General features: G+C 39.8%; 1 protein-coding gene across 2 annotated transcripts in view; it reads right to left on the bottom strand.

Annotated features, from left to right (window-relative positions):
• Positions 1-24: 24 nt before the first annotated feature.
• Positions 25-25,051, bottom strand: part of tncb (tenascin Cb) — a 42,282-nt gene continuing 17,255 nt past the window's right edge. The window contains exons 9-31 of one of the 2 annotated variants that reach the window (XM_058374723.1): positions 24,100-24,189; positions 23,318-23,581; positions 18,805-19,080; positions 15,759-16,025; positions 14,800-14,922; positions 14,046-14,189; positions 13,814-13,936; positions 12,753-12,896; positions 12,536-12,658; positions 11,173-11,316; positions 10,824-10,946; positions 10,026-10,169; positions 9,761-9,883; positions 8,889-9,032; positions 8,241-8,360; positions 7,357-7,500; positions 6,828-6,958; positions 5,415-5,547; positions 4,159-4,310; positions 3,387-3,483; positions 3,067-3,228; positions 2,646-2,809; positions 25-1,533 (exon numbers count right to left, since the gene is read on the bottom strand). In XM_058374723.1, coding sequence (XP_058230706.1) covers positions 1,423-1,533; positions 2,646-2,809; positions 3,067-3,228; positions 3,387-3,483; positions 4,159-4,310; positions 5,415-5,547; positions 6,828-6,958; positions 7,357-7,500; positions 8,241-8,360; positions 8,889-9,032; positions 9,761-9,883; positions 10,026-10,169; positions 10,824-10,946; positions 11,173-11,316; positions 12,536-12,658; positions 12,753-12,896; positions 13,814-13,936; positions 14,046-14,189; positions 14,800-14,922; positions 15,759-16,025; positions 18,805-19,080; positions 23,318-23,581; positions 24,100-24,189 — 3,446 coding nt within the window. In that variant the 3' untranslated portion in view covers positions 25-1,422. The remainder of the gene's footprint in view (positions 1,534-2,645; positions 2,810-3,066; positions 3,229-3,386; positions 3,484-4,158; positions 4,311-5,414; positions 5,548-6,827; positions 6,959-7,356; positions 7,501-8,240; positions 8,361-8,888; positions 9,033-9,760; positions 9,884-10,025; positions 10,170-10,823; positions 10,947-11,172; positions 11,317-12,535; positions 12,659-12,752; positions 12,897-13,813; positions 13,937-14,045; positions 14,190-14,799; positions 14,923-15,758; positions 16,026-18,804; positions 19,081-23,317; positions 23,582-24,099; positions 24,190-25,051) is intronic. The other variant, XM_058374724.1, reaches the window with a different exon arrangement.

Here is a 25,051-nt window from a genome sequence, read left to right as displayed (position 1 = left end):
ATTAAATAATTACTATGACATGAATATTTTAAAAACAAAATCCATTTTATTGTAATATGGGTTACAGAGAAACAGCTGTTGTTCACCCAATTAAAAAAAAAGACGAACAAACGAACAAACAAATCATATTCAAATACCGAACAAGAGACTTTAATTTACACAGGTATTTTATAGGGTCAGTGGTTTAGTCTATAGCAGGAAAGGTGTCAGAGTCAGGGGAGGGAAAGAGGGGCAGTGGGGAGGACACGAGGACTCACTCTGTATATTAATTCATTTTGTGTACAATACCTTTTATATAAATGTACAATGTTGATTACAAAATGAAAGTGGCCTTTCTTAAGTATTCATCTGCTGCACAACATTAACCTTATGGCTCTCGTTCATGATCATATTCACTCATAATCTGCCTGCGTGAACTTGCTTACATCAGCGACGTACTGATATAGGTCCTGCCTTTACTTCAGAGCAGATGCGGTTGCTAAAAAACCAACTGAAACACCTAGTTGTGCGTCCCAGTTGCAGTGACACTGCCAAATCACCAGGTCATCAAGTGAAAAAATCAGCACCAGCCTCTTTAACGTAGCATGCAATAGGTTGCGAAAGAAACACACCACACTGTGCATGGTGATGATGATGGAACAGTGTCTGTAGGTCTAAAACCGAGACTTGTGTGTGGTCTATCTGGTGCAAATGTCAGGAAACATGCTACATGATGACATTCCTTCCTTCCTGTCTGGTCAGCTGGAATGATGGTAGAAGGACAGGGGGTCGTTTAATGTGTCACACTGAGACTAATATTCACAAAATGGGTTTCAACGTCTCCACTGGATGCATGAAAGTTCAACGTGAGGCGCTTAAAACAGTGAAGAGGCACCAAACACTAAAAAAGAGCACACACACACACACACACTCACACACACACAAACAAACAAACATTCCACCCTTGGAACACAAACCGTACTTGAATTACCGTGGCCAGATGGGGTATAGAAACAGATATGTTATTTTTGTAAATTGAAAATAGTCACCTCTTCTAACAGTGTGCTTTCTGAAAGATTTAGCTCAAGATTGCGGTCTTTGGTGTGTGTGTGTGTGTGTGTTTGTGTGTGTGAGTGAGAGAGTGAACTTCTCATATATAGACTTGTGAGTGTGAATGAAGCTGACCGGCACTGAAGCTACTGGCGCCGTATGCGATCAATGCCGAGCTCTGGCCTGGACCAAGGACTCATAGAGGTCAATTATAACTGCGTTATTAAATGAGGAAGAGAAAGAGAGATGGAGAGAGAAAGAGAGAGATGAGGGAGATACAGCGAAGCTTCTGCTTTGGTAGCTGAAAAGGTTGAACTGATGCAGTAAGGGCAGAATGGCAAAAAGGAGGGCTTTTTTTTTTTTTTTACATTTGCTTTTTTTAAAATGAATCTTTTACGATCGCTTTCTTCTTCCCTCGAAGTTTCTGAAGTTGGACGGTCTGAGCTTCATTTCGGCAAACTCAATGGAGTGCTCGTGACCCTTCCAGTGGAACCAGTTCACACCCTGGGGAGAGGAAGTAGTTATACATGTTAACTTCACATCAAAAGGAGTGAAAATCTTTTAAAAAGCATGTTGGCTTATATCAGTTGTCACAGAAGACTTACGTAGGGGTCATATGAACTTATGTAGGTGTCATATGTCGGCTTTATGAACAGTCTTTAATGTTCTAAAATGTCTCTCACTGTGCCTGGTGTATTACTTTAAAGAATTATCTTTCTATCAAATGACCCATATTCATAAGTCATTATAACTGTGCTTATAATTCTAATAAATATTACAATATATTTCTTCATAATTGCTTATGTGTCATTATTAGATTTAAAGTTTGCTCCGAACAATATGCTGTAATATAAAGTATATGTATAACACTTTCCTAAGAGTTTTATGAAGTTTTATTAGGGGAATCATTAGCAACTCATTACCAATGGCTATAAAACATTATAAGCACTGGTATGATTAATGAATGTGAGCTTAAAAAAGGTGTACTAGCTTGTAATAGAATGTAGGCTTATGTAAGCTTATGTCATTTGTCACAAAGGGCTTATGAAGCTTTATGAACACAGCCTTTTAAATGTTATTTTTTAAACAGTTCTAGGCCCAAACTAAAAATACACATATCCATATGTGTGTGTTGTGTAGTGACACCTATCTATCAAGCCTATTGTTCATAACTATTTTTAACTCTGCTGGGGTTTTCTTGTTATTGTTTTGGAAATAAAGTGTTTGTAAAGTCATGTTTAGAATTTTTAAACTAATATTACAATTTCTTTTTTAATCTTTTTTAACTGGTTTAAAATGATAAGTTATTAACTTTGTTCGAAACACAATTACAACATGATTATAAGCTATTACAAGCTATGAGTTTATAAAAATGCTTGCTAAAAATCCTGACTAAGAATTCTAAGTACAATTATCATGATGTATGAATATGGGCTTAAACGCGGTGTCGCAAAAATTTGTTCATGAACATTTATATAGGATTATGTCCGTGGTCATATGCGTGTCATAGGTTTATATCCAAATGCATGGCCTAAAATGTACACATTCATCACTGAGATTTGTTCTGTGTGTTGTATTTTTTGTTTAGAAGAAAACTCCTCGGGCAGATGTCCTACTTTGCTGTGACTGTTGTCTCCATATCGTCCCATGATGTTGACCCGATGGCAGTTCTTATACCAGAAAGCTCCCTTGTACGAGAGGGCACAGTTGGTGACAGCGATGTCATTATCGTGGTCGTAAGTCGAGAAAGGACGGCCGTTGTGGTAAGTCATCGAATCGCCTAGAAATGAGAAAAGAGAATTAGTGAAGAACCACCAAGAAAATGGGAGAATCTTCCAGGAAGTAACTCAATTATAATATTCATTGTCACGTTATGACATACTGTATTATATAAGATGTATATACACATACGATACATACAGTATGTTTACAAATTTATCAATGATAATAAATAATTTTATTATTTCCATGATGAGCTCTATATATGTTTAAATTACACTTTGTTTGACCAATACCTTTTCATTTACGTTTTAGTACCTGCAGTGCCGCTGTAGCCTCCCACGTGGACCTTATAGCGACTGCGTGGCTCCGATACAGAGAACTTGTCGTACTGAGCGTATGCCTGCTCACCCTTATCTCTGAGATCCACTCGCAACTCGTACTGGCCGAAAGAGGTGATCTTATGCAGGTTCGAGAGACCTAGACACAACAGGAGCGATGAGAGTCAATGAGAACATTTATTTCAGTTTTACTAGTTTGCATTATGTTATGTGGCTCATGCATTAGTTTCGAGTACACCTTTGGCGAATTTATTAAATGTGTATCTTTCTGCACAGACATTTCCGCATGATCCGTACCCAGCCAGAATTCATCATTCATGTCCCCAAATCCTGCAGTGTAGTTCCTCCAGTTACGGAAGAAATCCAGTTTACCACTCTGCCTCCTGACAAATACCTGCAGGTAAACAGCACATTAAACCACATTACCACCTCAAATGTTTTATGTCAAGTCAAGTCAAGAAGCTTTTTTTGTCATTTCAACCACATATAGCTGACACAGTACATAGTGAAATGAAGCAACGTTTCTCCAGGTCCCTGGTGCTAAATAGATAACATACAACATATAGCTACAGAACAGAATCAACAACAGGGACAGAAAGTTTGTCCTAGCTACATAAAGTGCAACGTGTGGTCACATTATGTTCCACCTGTTTGGCAAGAATTACTAAAAGAAAATAGGAAGGATTTAGAATCAACACAGGAACAGAACAGGAAGAATATCACACATGGTTTATAGGTGGAACTTTATACCACAGCGCTGGTAAATTCTCAGATCTGATTGGTCACCCGATTCATGTTCGTTAGTGCGGACTAGAAGGCAGATCACAGTGTCTATGCGAAAAACTTGTATGGTTTATGCTAATTTAAAATTGTGTTTTCTTTGGTGATGTTTTCTGTAAGGAGATGTTTATTTATGGAAGGAGTCTCCAGTGTCAGTGCTTTGTAACAGTCCGAAGTAAAGCTGTTATTGTACAAAGGGTTACACATCGGCCTGCATCACGTGATTATTTTTCAAACAGCATCGTGTTTTATTGCTTCCTTAACAACTGGAGGCTAGTTAAATACGTACGATCCAGCCGCCTCCGTCTGTAGTCATGTCGCAGTAGACCTGCAAGGGCTGGCTTTCATCACCACGCAGGTAAATCGTGTGAAGGCCTGAGGTGGTGTCTCCATTCAGCAGAGCTTGGGAGCAGTCCTTCGGATGTCTGTATAGGACTCCGACTGCGCCACACACAAAACAAGATGCAAAGAAGGCGTCAATGCAGAAGCTTCTAACACACCTATGTTATTTCTGAGAGTACTGCATGCTCCTGTATACTTTATAGTGCAGAAAGTAAGCAGAGCTTTCAAAAATGCTATCCAAACCTTTTACCAAATCATGTAATACAGTATGTTCAATAATTTGCTAACATTCTACAAACTAGGACTGTTTTTAAATATAAACGCTCAATCTGTTTGTTTATATGTTTATGGCTTTTTACACCATGCTCTAAAGCAGCCTTAGCAGTGCTTTTGCAGTATTAACCCTGCACTGCAGTTTTACAGTGTGAAACGTTGGAATGTTAGAATGTTACAGCTGATAGCTTAGCAGCAGCCAGCCAATCAGAAATTGAACGGAAATTGCGTGCCTCCTATGACACGGTGGTGTAGGATGGTGAAGGATCACTCATCAGTTTACGTGAAGAGTAGAAAAGTCTGTTCAGAGCAAACTTTACGACAGTCAGAAATAAGCGAGTATTTGAGGAACTGACTGAAAGATTAGCAGAAGCTGATTATCAATGAGCGCGTGGTCATGTAAACGATGACGCGACTTGATACTCTACCATGCGAAAAAAGAATAAAAAAATATGTCTATAATTTCTTTCTTTGTATTTTTCTCTAAGGCTTAAAACAGCCAAGGATTTACATGGTGAAAGCGTGAGACAAGCCATTATTTAAAGCGGGCATGTGCTGTGTTTATACAATGAAGGTTGTTGACACAGCAATTATGCAAATAAGAAGGTTAATACAGGTTTTAGGAATTTACTTTTCGAAAAGCTCTATAGTTCCAATGAATGGACATATCCTCTTATTGTCTAATGATTGAATAGTTTAAATAGAAGGATTATCTGTATCGAGGAGGCTAAGGAATTCTACAGGGAACCCTGGCAGCAAAGAAGTTTGAGAAGCCCTGGTACAGTTGATGTGAAAATATTAAGGAAAACAAGTGCAAGTGCTTTGCAAGTGCTTGAATTTTTAATAAGGCTCTCGTGATAGAGTAAAACATGAGCAGCCGAAGAGAAATTTGTTGAATGTTAGATGATTTTTTGACTAGTGTGGACTCACTGGTGGTAAAAACAGTGGAGATGATGTGGCTCCTCAGGGGGCCGGAGATGGCCTGCAGGCGCGCTGTGTACTCTGTGGAGGCACTGAGCTGATTCATGTTGTATGACGTGGATGTGGGGCTGAGGACGACCTCCTGAAACAAAACAGGACGAGGTAAGTCAGTATTTTACGACTAAGTAGTTAGTAAGGATGTTACTAACGTCACAAAACATTTTTCTGAGACAATGCAGAATGCAGATCAGTACTAGTTTTATAACATAGAGCAATGTCACTAACTCTTAGATTAGGGATAGATGTTGCATATCACACATAAAATATATAGCGAAAAAAAACAAGAACTAAAAGTGAAACATAAAACAATACAAAATGAGAATGAGCAAAGGAGGAACAATTCTCTAGTCTTAGTTTCACTAGCTTAGACAGGAAGCGGTAGCTCAGTGGTTAAGGTGTTGGACTAATGAGAGGAAGGTCATGAGCTCAAATCCCAGATCCACCAAGCTGCTGCTGCTGCTGGGCCCCTGAGCAAGACCCTTAACAGTTCAGTTGTATAAAAAATAATAAGATAAATGTAAGTCCCTCTGGATAAGGGCGTCTGCCAAATGCTGTAAAAGTAGATTATCATCTGAGAGAAAATACACAAGCATCAACTGTGAAGAAATGTATGAAATAGTATTGGTGCAAAACATCTCAAAACCTGTGAAGGCAGAATTTGTTGTTGTAGTCACACGCATGTAGGTAAACGTGACCTCACAATGTGAGGCAAAACATCAGTTTTTTGCTTTTTTCCTTTCCCACAAAAACAACACTACAGTTACACCTCCTCAGATTCCTCAATGCAGGTGCACAAATCCTATTCGATAAATCATATCACATTTGCTGCAGGGAACATGGTTCAAAACACGTTCACACACCCGCTCGTGGAAAAATTTTGCAATCAGGGTATGGCATGTGAAATGTGAGAGTTGCACACCTGAAGAAGAAGAACTGAGGGCATGAAGCCTTTATTATCTCCACACATACATTACAGCACAGTGGAAGTCTTTTCTTCGCATATCCCAGCTGAGTACGTTGAGTAAGCAACTATGATACAGAGGGTTAAGGGCCTTACTCAATTGCCCAACAGTGGAGCTTGGTGATGCTGGGGCTTAAACCACGATCCTCCAATCAACAACCCACAGCCATAACAATCTGAGCCACCACTGCCCCAGGGAGAGTAGTTTCTGACGATACATTATTTGTTGGATATTTTTCTTAACGAGCGTACAACTGCTTGAATTTGCCACTAGGAGCCTCAAACAGTTGAAAAATACTAATATTCTAGCCACAATATTCTAGAAAGGTGTAACTGTAACTGTAGTATAACATCATCAAACTCGAACCCCTAAGGAATATTTTGTCACGTGTTCCACTGACCCGGACTGTACCATCAGCAGACTCGTAGGTGAGGATGTAGCCAGTGATTTGTGCTTGTGGTGCCTTCCAGGTCAGTGTAGCGGTCTCTGTCTGGATATTACTGGCTTCCAGGTCCTCAGGGGAATCAATATCTGCAGCAGAGGATATACAGTTAGGACTGGCATGGGATGGAGTTAACTAAAAAAAACACTCACCAGGTCCTGATTTTACATTTTTCAACACCTTTCTGTTGTGTTGTTATAGTAACAGAATCATTTATGCTAGTCACTAATAACATGCTTTACGAAGAAGAGAAGCTGATACTGTAACGTGCACTGCAAAAAATAACTTCAGCTATCTTGAATCTGGTCAATTTTATCTACCATTACTTATTGTTAGATTACATAATGGATATAAGATTATTACACGCATTTCTGTAGAAGCAGATCTATGAACAGTGAGTGTTCCACATCATCTTAGCTATCTGGGTGAAAACAGAGCCACAGAGCATACAGGTAGGTTGAGTGTTTAAGTGTGTGTGTTTGTTTACCGGTAGTAAACTGTGTGGTCGTGGCTGCACTCTTGGCTGCTTCCCTCACTGCGTAGACTTTGACGTTGTACTCAGTGCCAGGGTAGAGCGAGCTCATCTCAAACTCCACAATGTTTCCAGAAACTCGCTCTGTTATTGGGGGTACTATTAAAACAACACAACAAACAGCACAGCATTGACAAATAGCTGTATGAAGCAGGATAATCGGTTCAGCTACCAAGAGTTCACATTTGATATGAATCTACGATTCAGGTAATGCATGATTTGTGACATTCCTTGATACTGGTTAAGTATATGCTAGTTGTTTTTAAATTCCCATAACCTGCTCCACCACACACATAGTCTAAGACACATCTCATTCAATTTTTACTAATCAGCATGCATAGATATATGAGAAGACTTAGGGCCAAAATTAGGGCCCTAATTAGGGATTCAGAATTAGGGCCATTCAGGTATCTAAAACACTTACACACAATGGTACTTTTAAAACCTCCCCGCTAGAACAGCAGTGTACAATCAAGCAGATTCCACCTCCTTAATGAGTAAATATTAGCTTTCAAATGATTAGGTGTGGCTCCTGTTTGATGTGAATGAAAACCTGCACTCACACTGAACCTTTGCCAATAAGAGCACACACCCGTGTATATCATATACTCATACCCATAGAGCCTGTTTACCTAAAACAAAACATGGGACTTGGCAGCGTATTGGAGCTTTTGTTTGTCCGGTGAACTGGCCAATAAATTTATACAGTTCATTTCTTCACCCTTATTAGAAAATGTTCAGCTAATTAGCTCAACGTTTGTGTGTGCTAAACCAGTTAAGATACAAGAATCTCAGTTTCATTTTTTGGATTTATACTGTGAACTTTTGTGGCTCGTTACTTGATTCTGTGCTGTAGGTGATCACGTATCCATCCACTGTGGCAATTGTAGGCTGCCAGTGCAAGAGCGCCGTGGTATCCGTGATGTTGACTGCTACCAATCCATGAGGCTTGTCCAAAGCTAAAAAACAAACCAAATCAAAACCAAAACAGAGGGAGTGGCGAAGAGAGTTTCACTCAGTACCTACACTCTTCTACGTAGCATGACAGTACTGAGTCACTGAGTCATCTTAAACAGAAAAATGTTGTTAACTGGCTTTTCATGTTGCACAAGTACAAACTGTGTGAGTTCCTTGTTCTGAGAAGAATCCAGAAAACCTACTCAGTTTATACAAAAATACATTTGGAGGCCTAAGAGTAGCTATTAAGGGGCAGTTTGAAACATTTTACATTTATAGCATTTAGCAAATGCTCTTACAGATATACACTGAAGTCTTTATTGGCATATCTTTTTTCTAGGACAAAGATAGCCTAAGGGTATGAAAAACCCTGTTTGAAAAGGAGTACAACAAAGTCTTTGAGGAGGGAGTGGTACTGAACTGCTGAATACTAAATCCTTTAGTCAAATGTGTTTGCAAATGAAGCTTTTTACTGGATACAACTACATTATTGAAAAGTGTGAGAGTGTCTATTTGTATGTGGATCGTACCAGTTGTTACTGTATCAGAAGCTGGCTCACTATCCTGCAGACCCTTCACTGATATGATGCTCACTTGGTAGGTCACTCCAGGTGTCAGGTTGGGCAGCACAGTCTGTGATTCACTTCCATCCACTGTGATTGCCATAGATCTTCCTGCAGAGGGAGTACAGAACCAGCTTTTGACCATGCACGGAGGGTGTTAGATGCATGCATGTGATGAAGAGTGCCATAAGAGGGCAGCACTATCGAGAGAAGGTGCTGATCAGTAAAACAGACTTCTCTGACCACTCTGATGGATTGCATCCATTAACAGACTTTATTGATCTGAAACCTGAGCACACCAAAAGGACACTGTGTAACTCTGGAGCATGTATGACCTTTAATACTTGTTTCCTATACAGTTTCATGCCAAAGACAATACAATGAATTGCACTGATATTCCTGAGTCAATATGTTAGAAATATAAGATGTTGGATTGTGGACCTTCTGATTAGAATGAATAAATTGTGTCATCATTGTGTCTCTGCACAGATGATGGATGATTTGTGAGTTCCGAGCTTGAAGATCTACTTTTAGCATTAAAAATGCCCATGCTACACTCAATTTCATTTGGAGATGCACTTAAGACATAAAATATGAATCTCCACAGAAGATCATGTAACAATAGATAAGTTGTGGGTAGTGGTGGCTTCGCAGGAAGTGGTGGATCACTGCTTTAAACTCTTACTGGGCTGCTGATCAGAGGGACATAAGCTTCCACTGGCAGGTCCTTGAGTACTACTTTAATTGTGCCATATCATGGCTGACCTGTGCTCTGATCCCAATGCCCAAAACTCACTGGCTAATAAGCCAGAATGTGGAATGCTAGCAGAAACGCTTACCTCCTTGAATGGGCACGTAGCTGACTCTGTAACTGTCAACGCGATAACGAGGGATAGCCCAATGAACGGTGGCAGAGGTATCAGTGACATCAGAGAAGCGAATACCCTTTAGTTTGCCCAGAACTTGGAGAGGAGATGAGATGAAACAAAACAACAAGCAGAGCAGAACCCAGTCATGATAATCACACATATACACTTAATGCTGAAAATTGTACAGTGTTTCATTAACATTCAGCACAGAAAGGTGTGTGTGTGTAAACTGTACCTGTTGTAAAAATTTCAGAGGCTGGCTCACTCTCCTCCTGACCCTTCACTGATATGACGCTCACTTGGTAGGTCACCCCAGGTGTCAGGTTGGGAAGAACAGTCTGGGATTCACCTCCACCCACTATGACTGTTACTGGACTTTCTGCAGAGCGAGTTACAGATCCAGCTTTAGACCATGAAGTACAACAGAATCATGCATGCGATACAGAACACCACAAGACAGATGGTGCTGATGGGGAAAACAGATTACACAGAAATGCTGACAGAGCTGAAAATCTGAACAGATCATTTCCATACCAGAAAAAAAAAAAACACCCACATTGAGTAAATCTGGAAATGTTAGAAATTCCAGGGTTAGAATGCATGTATGCTGGCCAGAAAGGCAAAGCAATTGTGATAGCTTATGAAGGCGGTGTTATTAAGTACCGACTTTGAAGAGTGTGCAACAAAATATATACTTATTTCCATTGGTGGCCAAGTTTAATAAACAACCGTACAAGGTACTTAATAAACCATATGTTCGGGAAAGACCAACCAAGCGCCGACATTCCAGAGTCAGTTTTTTAGATGAGTTGGGTTGTGAACACACACTGATTATAATGAAAGGGTTGCAAAAAAAATGTGTCACTACAAATATGATGGATGATTTACGAGCTCCAAGCATGCACATCTATGTAGCATGGGCATTTACGATACACATACTATACTGAAAATTAGCTGGGGAAGTATGTAAGACGTTATAAAATATACGAATATCCAATAAGGCAGAATATGGGATTAATTAGAAAGCGCTTACCTGCATTAGTGGGTGTGTAGGTGACTCTGTAGCTGTCAATGTGGTAATGGGGAACAATCCAGTGAATGGTGGCAGAGGTTTCCGAGACATCGGAGACACGAATACCCCTTAGTTTGCTCAGACCTTGCAGGGGACAACACATAATAAGACAACACAACAGTTAGAGCAAACACACATACTGTATAATCACACCTATGGCTGAAAAATTATGGAGTATTTCTTGAACATTTAGCTTCATATCCAGTTGTACAATCATTTAGTGAAGAATCTGGTAGTTTTTAAGACTGGGTTTGATGTATAATACTGCATGTTTTTCTTTAAAAAATGTGTGTTAGTGTGTGAATTGTACCTGTTGTAAAAGTGTCAGAAGCTGGCTCACTCTCCTCCTGACCCTTCACGGATTTGACGCTCACGCGGTAGGTCACCCCAGGTGTCAGGTTGGGCAGGACGGTCTGGGATTCACCTCCACCCACTATGATTGTCATGGGAGTGCCTGCAGAGGGGGTTACAGAATCAGCTTTGGACCATGAAGTACACCAGAGTCATGTATGTGATACAGAGCACCACAAGATGGCAGCACTATCAGACAGATGGCCCTGATCAGGAAAATGTTGATGCATTGCATTCATTAACATGTTGATTGATCTGAATATCTGAGTCGATCATTTCCATACAAAAAAAACACTGGGTAGCTCCCAGACTTTCAAATCCTGAGATCCCCTTTTAAATAATCATGGTAAAATGATTTCAGTCAAATTTCCTATACACAGTTATGTGCAACTTTTTGGGAATACTTGGACAAATTTCATATTTTACTGATTATTGAATAAAAATATAGCTGCAGTAAATTACTCAAAAATAGATTTAATTAACTTAGAAAATAGAAAAAGTAAACATGCAATAATATATTAATTGTGCCATGTTCCAATGTTGTGCCAAAGTTTGGAAGTCTCAGAAATTAATCAATGCCTTGTTAAGGCAGATCAAGAATGATCATTATTAAAGACAATTCCAGAGCTTTATATTATCTCTGATTGTTAAAACCTTGTGCTAATGCTAAAGGGGGCTTCTCTAAGCAACTAACAAGGGATATGAAAATTAAGCTAATTAAAGCAAGGCTAAAAGATGATATCATAGATCTTCCAGCTCAGAATTTCCACTGTCCAAAATTCCAGTTAAAGGGAACTGTGGAAGTCAAGACAAGACCTGGAAGATCAAGAAAACTTTCAAATAAAACTGTCAGAAAGGCGACGCAAAGCAGGAAGGTTTAGCTGAAGCAGGAGTGGTGGTTCTACAGTGTAGCAGTATATGTACAAATATGATCTGCATGGAAGAGTCATCAGATGGAAAACTCACCTAAGACCTAATTACAAAAGTTGAATGAAAAATAATATCTGCAGTAGATGCATTTCCAAAGGTATTTTGGAAACAAGTGTTGAGGGATTTTCAATATGTTGTGCATGCAAGAAGGCCCACGGATATCAAAAAACTAGATACATTCTGCAAGGAAGAGTGGGTGACAATTAATTAAGACCAGAAAAGGAGAACTTCCAAAACAGGAAAGTACTCACTTGGTAGGGTGTTTAAACTTTTGGAGCAAAATATGTAATTTGATGGGGGATGCCCAGATTGCACACAACCTTCGAACCCCATCCTTTACTGACCTTTAGTTGGAGAAGTAATTAATGTGGAATGCTACCAGAAACACTTACCTTCATGAATGGGTGCATAGGTGACTCGGTAGTTGTCGATGTGATAATGGGGGACAGTCCAGTGGACAGTGGCAGAGGTATCAGTGATATCAGAGAAGCGAATGCCTTTTGGTTGTCCCAGACCTTGCAGGACACAAAAAGCAGAGCAAAAAAAAATTCTGTGATTATTACACATATGCTGCACATATGGTTGAGTTTTTTTGTGTCTGAACTGTACCTGTTGTAAAAGTATCAGAAGCTGGCTCACTCTCCTCCTGACCCTTCATTGATGTGACGCTCACGCGGTAAGTCATCCCGGGTGTCAGTTTGGGCAGGACAGTGTGGGATTCGCCTCCACCCACTGTGACTGTTATGGGAGTGTCTGCAGAGAGAGCTTTGGACCATGAAGTGCAACAGGGTCATGTATGTGATACAGAGCACCACAAGATGGCAGCATTATCAGACAGATGGCCCTGATCAGATAAATGGTCAACTCTGATGCCTTGCATTCCTTAAAATGCTGATTGATCTGAATACCTGAGTAGATTCCCGTAGATTGCTAAAACACTGGGCAATTCCCAGACTTCAGTTTTTTTCATAATTTATCATGTCAAAACGATTTATATATACTTTCTGCAAAAAAAGGGCTTCTTTAAGAAGCTAACTAGGGATATGAAATTGAAGCTAATTGAAGACTACAAAGCAGAGGAAGGCTAAAAGACTATATCATAGTTCTTCCAGCTCAGAGTTCCCACTGTCCAAAATCCCAGTTAAGGGGAATTGTGGAAGTCAAGACAAGACCTGGAAGATCAAGAAAGTTTTCAAATAAAACTGTCAGAAAGCGAAGCAAAGATGGAAGGTTTAGCTGACACAGGAGTGGTGGTGCAGTGTTCTACAGTGCAGCAGTATATATACAAACATGATCACAGGAAATATTCCACAGATGGGTGTAAGAATAGATTTTAGGATAGCAGAAAATTCTGGGAGCAGTCAGTCAAGAGGTTGGCTTCTACAAAAGGACAACAATCCAGAGCATACAACTACTGTAAATCTACCATGAGCTACTCCAAGAAATGAAAACTGTAGCTTGTGGAATTACATCACCCTGACTTGAACATCTTTCCAAATATGAGGCTGATCTTCAATATGTTGTGAATGCAAGATTTGTTACTGCACTTTTGATGGATGGTTTGTGAGCTTCCTCCTTTGAGAACATCTACTTCTAGCATTTCTGAACCCCATCCTTTACTGACCTTTAGCTGGAAAAGTAATTAATGGAATGCTACCAGAAACACTTACCTTCATGACTGGGTGTGTAGGTGACTCGGTAGCCATCGACGTGATAATGGGGGACAGTCCAGTGGACAGTGGCAGATGTCTCAGCGATATCAGAGAAGCGAATGCCTTTTGGTTGTCCCAGACCTTGAAGGACACAAAAAGCAGAGCAAAAAAAAATTCTGTGATTATTACACATACGCTGCACATATGGTTGACTTTTTTTTCCCTGTGTACATGTGTGTGTGAATTGTACCTGTTGTAAAAGTATCAGAGGCTGGCTCACTCTCCTCCAGACCCTTCAATGATATGATGCTCACTCTGTAGGTCACCCCGGGTGTCAGGTTGGACAGGGCAATCTGGGATTTATGTTGACCCACTGTGGCTGTTATGGGAGTGCCTGCAGAGGGAGTTACAGAACCAGCTTTTGACCATGGAGTGCACCAGAGTCGTGTATGTGATACAGATGATACACCACAAGATGGCAGCACTATCAGACAGAAGGAGCTGATGGGTAAAACAGACTGCTGTGATGGATTGCCTCCATTAACATTCTGATTAAACCTGAAAACCTGAGCAGATTATTTCCATGCCAAAAAGCACATTGTGAAACTCTGGAAGTTTTTGAATTCTGTTTTTCTTCTTCTTTTTTTGTTGCACTATAATATTGTGTCAAAAAAGTTGACAATAATTTTCTTATATATGAGTTACTTTATAAATCATACTTCATACAAGGTAAATAAACGAAGTACTTCTTGTTCCAGCGACAATTTGTTAGAGATATAAATGTGTCGAATTGCGGATACTAAGTTTCTAATGAGTATAACAGTGCAGATGATGAATGATTCTCAAACTTTAAGCTTGTAGATCAAATTCTAGCATTTACAATGCCCATACTACACTGACATTCAGCTGGAAAAGTACTTAACACATCATAAGATATGATTCTCCATAGAAGGCCACGTAACAATAGGCAGAAAGCCAGAACATGTCTATGATTGAACACTTACCTCCATGAATGGGCAGGTAGGTGACTCGGTAGGCATCGACTTGGTAATGGGGGGCAGTCCAGTGAACGATGGCGGAGGTATCGGTGACATCAGAGAAGTGAATACCCTTTAGTTTGCCCAGACCTTGCAGGAGACAACACGTAACGAGACAACAAGCAGAGAAAACACAGTGTCAGAGGCTGTGTGAACACAAATTACACAAGTGTTATTGATGCCAGTCCAAGACGAACCCTGTCCATACACAGACAGCTTCAGAAAGACAGAAATATGAGGGAAGTTAGTATAGCATGGAGAAAGGATAGAGGAGAGTAGAGTCAAGACAAACGGATAAAAAAGAGCTCAAGCCTTTCGGCCATTTTTCAACGTCAGGCTGCAGAATCTTGCGTGACAGACATGGGGAGATTAACTTGCCCCCATTACGTGAGTACAATGGTGCGACATGCCAACGTCAGACTCAAGAGGGAAGAGAGGCCCCCTGGGACAGAGCCAGACAACCAAAGACAGACACATATTCAGTAAAAACACAGACCCAGTTGCTCTGTCCAATGGGTAAACCCCGTGACTGGACAGTTGGTGAAAGATCCCAGATACAAAAGAAGAAGAAAGTGTAGAAACAAGAGATTTTAGTATATTTGGGCAATTTTTCTGCAAATTTAAGAGGTTAGGATTTAATAATTTAGTAACTCAGGACAAACAACAAAGAAGACAGAAAAAAAGATTGTGAAGATTGAAACATTGATTGTCTGTATGAAAATGATTCCATTATTACTCATAAGAACAGGCCACAGCTTCCCTAAAGCATCGTGATAACTGACCATCATCAAAACCTAACATTTGTGCAGTGATGCTTTTGGGAGACTCAGGTCAGGTTAGTATTCACTAACATTTATAGACATTGTGAAAAGATGCGATGAAAGACCGACTTCACCGGCTTGCTTGGCCAAGACGTATCCAAATACCTGTTAGAGCTTTCACAGAAATGGGCTTGAAGTTCCGTCCTCCAATTGTCCCAAAGAGCTCAATTTCATACTCTGTAGCCTCATTGAGGCCAGAGATCACGTCTACTCTCTTGTCTCCTGATACACTCATCTGCCTTTGCTTGCCCGATCCGTCAGAGAGTTTGATAATAAACGTTTCAAAGATTTCTTCAGGAGCCGTCCACTGCAGCATAAAACCGTCCGGCTTGTTGTTGGAGGCGAAAAGAAGCTCCACCTCAGGTTCTGCCTCTAGGTGGACAAAGAAATACACGTGTTCTTGTCTTCTGTCTATGCTCTCCAAACATGGTCAGGTTTTTTTAAGCCCTAAAGCCACAATTTGTTATTGTGCATGCTTTTCTGGGTTAATCATCAGTTGGGGTAAGTTATATTTGTTATATCGAGGAGAGACGTTTCATTAGGCAGTGCTGTCTATGCCAGTAAACACCATCCAATTAGAAGAACATGCAAAGAGAAAAGTTTGAAGTTAGTAATAATATAAAAAAAAAAACATGCACGATTCAGATTTATTCGTCCTGTAAATAGTCTCACGTTAGTATAAGTGATTGGAAAGGCCACAGCAGTGGATTTAAAACATAAAGTAATTTTGGTCCTGTTTAGAAAAGTAGAGTCACTGAACAACAGCCAGTGCTTTTCATGTTTACCAGATTTCTTTCTTTCTTTCTTTCTTTTCTCAAAAAATGTCTAATCTTCTTAGATTAAAAAGTTATTTATTTATTTATTTATTTATTTATTTATTTATTTATTTATTTATTTGCTGATTACACATCTGGAGCATTTTGGATGGATCTTCTGCCAACTCACTATTTAATAGTGTTTTTATTATATATTTAATAGTTGCATTTAATTTAATTAATGACGCATTACCCAGCTTTTATTCTGTGGAAATGTGGTTTGTAACACTGAGTCCATTCTAGAACCTTGTGACAGACTTAACCAAACAAACAACCATGTGTTCAACAACAGATTTTTGTTGTTGCCAGTAGAATTTTTAACTAAAGTATTAATAGTCACTGGTTGGTTGTGTAATTCGCTTGGTCTCCATCATGTCACGCAATTCCTACCACTGAGCTTGACCATGCGTTGACATTCCTGCCGGCTCACCCACACACTTTACCACATGAAAAATGATGCAGAAACCATTTTCTATGCATGAAGCCTGCAGTTTTCAATAACAAACAAATGGTTTTTCATTTTGTTAATGAAAAATGATGTGCTGTATATACGAGTGACCCAACACTAAGAAATGACTTAACAAATAATAAACAACATGGCTTTACTTATGGTGCATTATTGCATCATATTAAATGTAAAAAGATTCTTCATTCTACATGATGGAAGTATAGCAAGAAGATCAGTTTTAGAAGGTGAATGAAATAAGAAAACGCAAAACCTAGCACACGTGAAGAGCCTCAGAATCTCTTGACCGTTCTAAGCTTCTTCTCTCTCCCTCAAGCTCGGGCTGACATGAGGTTCGCTAGCTGTTTTGTTCCGTGGAGAAGAAGTGGTTGGAAATGAACCGGAGCGAGGACAGATCCTGTGGAGCCGTCACTCTTCATTAGCATAGTGCTAGCTGGAGGGTTTGTCAGAAGGAGTATTGGGGGGGGTGCTGTTTGTGGGCGTTGTGCGAGTGCTAAAGTGGTAACTGCAGATCACTTTCATCAAACCAGTCTCTCTTAGTCTTTCGGCCGGGACAAAGAGCCATCTGTTCCTGAAGGAGGAACAAGGCGCCAGCTAACCTGCAGAAAAGACGAGGTCATGCTACTGAAAGGAACGCTCAGCTCGGTAACCTGACAGGCTTTGGCATTCGGATATAGTTGATGCTCTTGAGCTAATAGGGGAATATGTACAGTCAACAGATATGTTTCGGTCAGCCTTAGTACCAAGAACTCTGATATTATTGCTTTAAATTGTTTTAGCCTTTGAATCCATTTTTGGAACTTATTTTTAAGTAGGACCAAAATGGCTTTTTAAAAATAATCTAAGCGCATTCTGCCATTTAAAAAATGTTACCTATAAGCAAGCATGCTCGAGGGTCCACTACAACTAGAGCACTCACAGCCGTGGCCTGATAAATGCCAAGAAAATGTGTGAAAGTGCCGCTTCAGAGTGAAGGCCATTGCAGAGTTCGAAAACCGGGTCTGCATACTGACGAGATCTTTCACAAGAAGTGACAAAAACTCCTTAGGCTTACTTCCCTGGCAAACTGCTTCTGCCCAGTCGGCATCTTTATTTGACGAGGAATCCAGCATAGGCCAAACTACGATTTGGAGCTAATAACCAGCAGCAGTACTATTGTGGGCAGGGGAGGTATTACAGCTTGGTGACTGAGAATTTTTTAATCTCCAGTCTTTGGAAGTTTCTAACCGTAAACGACAGTTCACTGGCATGTTTAGCATATGCATTGTATATTATGGGTAGTTTAAAATAAAAGGGTATTATTCACTTGACTTTTCTTTGGCTGCTGAGCATAAATAAGGCTATGATCATAGAGGGAGGTCAGCGTGTGCACCTGCAGGCTTTGTCTGTGATTAGGCAAAGCACAACATGCAGGGCTCTATTTTACGCTAGTGCAGGTGTGCTCTGAATATCAGCATGCTCCAACACGTAATTGGGAAGAAAGTGTGAGCTGAAGCTTTAAAACATTAGGACCGGATCTACAAAAAGCTGTGCTGACATAAAAAGACTGCCTGCACTTTATAGGGGTAATGTATACATCAAAGAGTGGTGTAATAGCATGTTTGGGTGGAAGGATTAGCAAAAAAAAAAAGTGTTAATACCTGTTTAAATGGGTGGTTTGCACCCTGTTTTATTGGAGAGAGAAAGTAGATGTGGAGAGATATTTAATTGGTAGGCAAATTGTTATTTGGGGGAAAATGTTAGTTGTTAGTCTTCATTTGAAACATCAGCTGTGTTAAACACGTTAGTATTCAATCTAAGCTGCTTCCTGAGAAAAGGGGGTTAGGATTTTTGTAGAACCGAGGCACCGGGACTCGTCAGACGGCGGTACCTGTGATAGCCTCCCCAAACACTGGCTCTAAGAGATCTCCCCTGTACAGGCCATATAGAACGACCCTGTAGAAAGTGCTAGGAGAGAGATCAGTGATAGCCAAGCTGTGCGTCTGTCCTGAGACAGTGTGGTTCTGGCCTTCAGAAAGACCATCTGGGTCAGCCACCTCGATCAGAAAGCCATCAAACTCGTCCCTCTTCAGATCCCAGGATATATTGAAGCCGTCCCAGGATACCGCAGAGATGGTAATGTTGCCCACTAGGGGCTTTTCATTGTCTGGATGATAAACAGAAGAGATTAAGCAACAGGCAGTGGAGCACCAGTATGATAAGTTGGAGTATCAGAAGGAGATCAGCAAGAGGATGACCAAAGAAATGTTGGTGTAGAGCTAGAGTCTAGTCTTCTTTCACGCCACACGTCCATAAAACAGTCAGTACACTCAAGAACAATACACACGTAAAAGAACTGAAACACTTACCACAGTGCTGTGACAAATTGTTTTCTTGTTTATTTTCATTTTAGGGTGCACCCTAAAATGCATCAGCGCCTGGTAGCCCCGCCCACTTTCCAATACTGTAGCAAAGCTGAGAGCATCGAGTGCATGGTGCCCATGAAGCACACGACTCACACTATTTTTACTACACAATGATGTAGAATAGTGGATAAGTGTGCGATTTAGGATGCACCTTCGTTTATCAGTTTTGCTGGCTTTTCTTTTCAAGAGAGATAAAATGGGGAATGTTGAAGAAACGACTGTTTATAGCAGCTGGAACATAAGTGATACCAGGAACTAACTTGTCCCACAACATAAAATGACAAAGAATTTAAATAAGAAAAAGAAAACAATTTGTAGGATATTTCTACTACTATGATCTCTAGATTAATGGTTCCAAACTCTTAAAGACTAGCATGCATATACGGGTTCCCCAGTCCAGGATTGGGAACCAGGGCTCTATGAGATCTTCCCTCAATGTAATATCAAATAACAGTGAAATACGTCTCATAATGAATGATGTATTACGGAATTTCCAACATGTTTCCATGACAAATGTACCAGCAATTGTATGAAGTCATTAAAAAAAACAAAAGCAACAACCAACCATGTCAAATGTTTGAAGGAAAAAGCCCGTCTCTTCTGTAAACAACATGCAACAAACATCTGTCTCTGTTGATATTCAGGTTCACTTCCATCTGTTGCATGCAAAATGAACATCTGCCCATGCAATGAAAAACTGGCATGTGAAGTCAGTGCAATAATAAACAGGCTTGTTTGCACAAGTCTCCTTTTGGTTGAACCTCATTAATAATAAATTAAAAAATACATGCACCTGACTGCAGCTTGCTCTAGTATTAATGGCTCAGAACGAAGCCATTAATTTTTTGAAGGTTCTGCGTAGTCCGCTTGAGCAGAAGTACGCCGATTGCTTCAAATAAAGCAGGAAGCCATGCAGGGAAGCGCAAACCCGTAATTGAATATCCTTGCGCCCCATCAGCATTCATGAAGAGATGGGAGCAAAGAGCTTGGAGATGCACCATAGGCTGCCATTATCCTCTTAATGCACAATCAAGTGGACACAAGCGTACTGGTGAATTGAGCGAAAGACAAAGAGGATGGAGTGAAAGACTTTCCCAGTTCCCAGGCATGAGAATTTAAAACTAACATTGCTGGGAAAATTTAACACTGTCAATTAGAGGCACTAGAGGATCAGAACGATTAATCATTCCCATGCTTGGCCATGATGATTGATGAAAACGTTCAGCGCTAACTCATGCATACACTACCGGAAGGTTTGACAAATTCTTTCACGAATTTGCCCTTCCTAGCAAATTCATAGCAAAGAATTTTATCCATCTTTGATTCTTTATTCTAATTGATCAAAAGATGATGATTAATTCTCTATTACAGCAGCTATGACAGGAGCTCCATCTGTGATCCAAATGATTGTACTCATTCTAATACTCTAGCTCCTTCACTCTTATTTTCCACATGATCCAATGCTGATATTAATTTTTTAAAGGTGATTTCTGTAAGGAACTCTTGCAAGGAGTTCACAGTGTCAGTGCTTTATATAACAGTAGTTTTCCTACCATGGGAAAGTCAGAGGAATTTAGCTATGCCCCAAATCACATACTACACACTATACACTACCTAGTGTATGAACTTTTGAAGGGTAGTATTGTCTCAAACTGTTTATTTCTACCCGGAAGTAATCTGACACCGCTAGCTTTAGTAGAATAGATTGAATTTAAATGGCACATACAACGTAGGCTAAAATCTCAAAGGCATTTCTACGATGTCTTGTTCACCAGAGTATGTCTGCCATCTTGAAAATTTTTCTCATCCAGCGTCAGGGCCTGGTAGCCCTGTCCCTCTTCTGCTACTTAAGCAAAGCTGCGAGCGTTGAGTGTCTTTTGTTTTTACAAATGAGTTGAACAAGTGCATAATCACAGTAGTTGAAGTGCACTTCTTTTTGTTTCAGTGTGAAGACACTACTTACACTATTTATTATGCAGAATAGTGGATAAGTATGCGATTTGGGACACACCTTTTGTCTTTTCGGTTTCTTGGCTTCAAGAGAGTGGAAAAAAAGTGGGGCTAGTAAGGAAACAACTGTTTATAGCTGCTGTAGTATAAGTAATAACAGGAACGAACTTAGATGAAGTGGATCAGTTGAATGCTATAATTGAAATAATAAGAATAAAACACTTTTGGGTTGTAGCAGTGACTCTGCCTCGCATCAGGCCATGTTAACACCCAGTTGATTATTTTTCTGTAAGAGCATGCTCTAAAGTGTTTTATTCTGTATTTATTCAATTATATGACTTTTCTTTCTGAAAATTGAAAGTGAATTTTCATATTTGGAGCTGTATTAGATTCTCAGTTAGATCCTCTGGCGGTATGAGGAGGTAGATAAGTGCTAAGCCTGAAATGTTGAAAAGGATCATATTTGACATTAAACATAAATAAATAAAATTTCCTCCTTGATTTTATCATTTAGTGTGCACGATATTATGGCAGAAAAAAATCACCAGGAAAGTGATTTTGTCTTTTGAAACTTTTCTGTTGCAGTTTTAAAGGTCATGTAGTGTATGCCGAGCTTTAAGCATGGCCTTCATGCAGATGGAGCAAAGCGGTTTTACGATTCTCACTTCACAGTCAATATAAAGACCTTTCGCGACACCGGCCTCACAAATCCCTTGTAAAAGATCACTGTTCATTTTCCCACCTGAATGACATTATTCTGCTAATGAGATTCTATTAAACTGCCTTGGGACGCTTGCTCAGGGTGTACTGCTCCATATTGATAGCACTATATCAGTCCCAAGTGATTGTTGTAATCCTTTCAGTGTACTCGATGTGTGTCTTTCAGGAAAAAAAAAAAGCCTAAATCAAGAGGATTCCATTCAGCACACCCCGCCTTCTCTCATCCTATAATGGGCCTGTGGTGAGTGTTATGCTTCATGTTTGTACTTCATGTCTGAGGCTGATAATGGAAGCAGAAATGAATCTGTGGGATTATAGCACTGCTGATTTCGGAGACAATGTTTTAACAGTTGCTCCGGCAGGGGGGCTATTTATTATCCCACCCCTCATTTTATCCTGGTCAAATCACACAAAACCAGAGGGGAGTGGCCTCATTTTGACAATTATCACATGAATGAGCTGTGTGTGTGTGTGTGTGTGTGTGAGAGTGTTCCAGATTTATACCCCTGATTTTACCCCAATCTCTTCTCAAAGTCCAATTTAAAAAAAAACACTTATCTACAACTTGCAGACTATTTAAAGCCAGAAAAATATTTATCATACCTATTTGTTTTACTTTTTATTCTTTGTCATGTCTGCCTCTCTCTCTCTCTCTCTCTCTCTCTCTCTCTCTCGCTCTCTCTCTCTATGCAAATTTCACCCCCTTTAAAAACAATCTTGTTACATAACAAAAGGCATTTAATGTAATGAAATATTTAGTTTGGACATTTAAACACCACTCCAACCGCAGAACCTTAAACAAAAGCCATAAGCATCTGAATTTGTCTTTCCCTTGTTGCTTTAAGAAGTCAAATAAATCCACATGTTGTTGCTGAAAAGGGACTCACACAGGATGTAAAGCTGGAACATACAATGAATTCAATTCATTCCTGAGCTTGGCTCGGACGCCTGGAGGCACATTGTATAGAAGGGAAAAGATCTCCCTGGCCAAGAGGCGAGGAAACAGAGGGAACCTCAAATTAAATTTTACACAAAATGCTAAATCTAAACCTTCACACTCCAAAAGAAATATTGATCCTTTTTTTTAGTAGAAAAAGTCAGAATAATTCAGTCCTCGTTCTGGCTGTTATGCATGATGATAAAGTTACAAAACATACAAGTCTTTAGAAAAGAACTCTGAGATTTATGCAGCACTATCATTTCAACAAATATTTCTCTATCTTTAAAACGTCAGCAAGTTTTAAACAAGCATCAGGAAATCCTGAACACAATGCCCCAGTGAAGCAGTGTTAGCGCTATAGGACTGACCTGTAGATGCCTGAATGCTCGCTGGAGCGCTCTTCTTCCTCCCTCGTTCAGCGATCATGGTGATGGTGTACAGCATGCCAGGTTTCAGGTCCTTCAGTATGTAGGTGCTGACACTATCCGGAACTTCGATCTCGGCCTTGTGGCCATCAGCAGCCACGAACACCAGCTTGTAGACATCTATCGTAGCTACAGGTCTCCTCCAGATCAGCACCAATGTGTTTTCTGTGGCCTCGCTCACCTCCAGATCTTTAGGAGCATCAAGGTCTGACAGGGAGGATGAGTTTCATTTAATTAACTTATACAGTAAAGACAGCTTTGGCACTGGGGTGTGATATAAAGAATGTCAGAAAACCGCGGTGAATCCTCACTGCTAGTGTCAGATTAGATGATGCAGTAGTCATCACATTTGCACATACTAATTTACCTTATAAAACAGATAAGTGTATATATCTCTATCGATTGAGCAAACACAGACAAGTTCATTCATTCATTCATCCTTAGCAACTGCCAGGTACAGTTATGAATAGACATGAATATTTGGAGCACTATATATATGATGTATAGATACTGAGTGTGGAACTGTCTAACAGTTATATCTTATATTCTTATTATATATCTTATATTCTTAAAATATATCTTATTTTTATTTTATCCCATTTTTAAACTTCACAGCATCCTGTTTTTAATTAATCCTCTAGTAATAGAGCAAATGCCGAGTCATTTTACTTGAAATATTAAAATTGTCTCTTTCTGGTTAATGATATCATACAGGAACATCTCACCAGTCACAGCATTCGTGGTGGTGGGAGCACTTTCCTTCTCATCTTTGATTGCGGTCACTCCCATGCCGTACTCAGTCCCAGGCCTGAGACCTGAAAAATATGCAGAACTGATAAATAAATACAGTTCCATGTAATTGACAAGAAACTATTATCTCAGAACAAACAGAGAAAACCTGTGAGGGTATAAAAAATACAAATACAAAAATAAGTTTCTTGTAGATTTCCGAAGGGGGTATTTTTTTTTTACTGCCCATCCTGTCCATTATGAGTCTATTTTCTAAATAATTGCCTTTGGTCATTTTCAATTTCAGCTGTTTCACTCCTGGTCTATCCAGTAGCCACTTTGAAAGGGCTCTCACACTGGACTAAAAGCAGAATTTACTGTCTTCCAAGAGGCCCTTGAAAATGATAAAAGGCCCCAGCCCAAATTTCTGTATTTATTCTTCTCATTGATTCCATTGGCCCGTATAAAGGTCAATACTCAAGAGGCTTTCAGCATGAAATTACACCTAAAACAGAGGAATCACTTATTACCAATAAAATCACAAGCGTGACAGCAATTACAGATAATAACCATGTAAAAGAGATGAACTGCTAGTGAAGTGTGTATGTATGCGTGTGTGTGTGTGTGGCATGCTCAGTTTTTAAAATAGATTCACTGGTTTATGTAGGACACAGGCCACCCAAGGACAATAAAGCCGACCAGACAAAGAATCTATTACACATTGAGAATTTATACACATTCTCCTCATTCTGGCTAATCCCTGTGCGTAGTAACACATGGCCTTATAGAACAAGACTGGCTCAAAGCAGTGTGTGTAACAGTAATACATGGAAAACCTTTCCCATATATAATTTTCTAACTGAAGCACCTACTATTACTGTTATCTCATTTTTGAGGTTTGCTCTGGACATGCACATTTTAATGCAAGTGAATATTTACCAGCATTGT

Source organism: Hemibagrus wyckioides, linkage group LG22, assembly GCF_019097595.1.
Source record: "Hemibagrus wyckioides isolate EC202008001 linkage group LG22, SWU_Hwy_1.0, whole genome shotgun sequence".
NCBI classification, from domain to species: domain Eukaryota; kingdom Metazoa; phylum Chordata; class Actinopteri; order Siluriformes; family Bagridae; genus Hemibagrus; species Hemibagrus wyckioides.
This window is presented reverse-complemented; position numbering and strand designations above follow the sequence as displayed.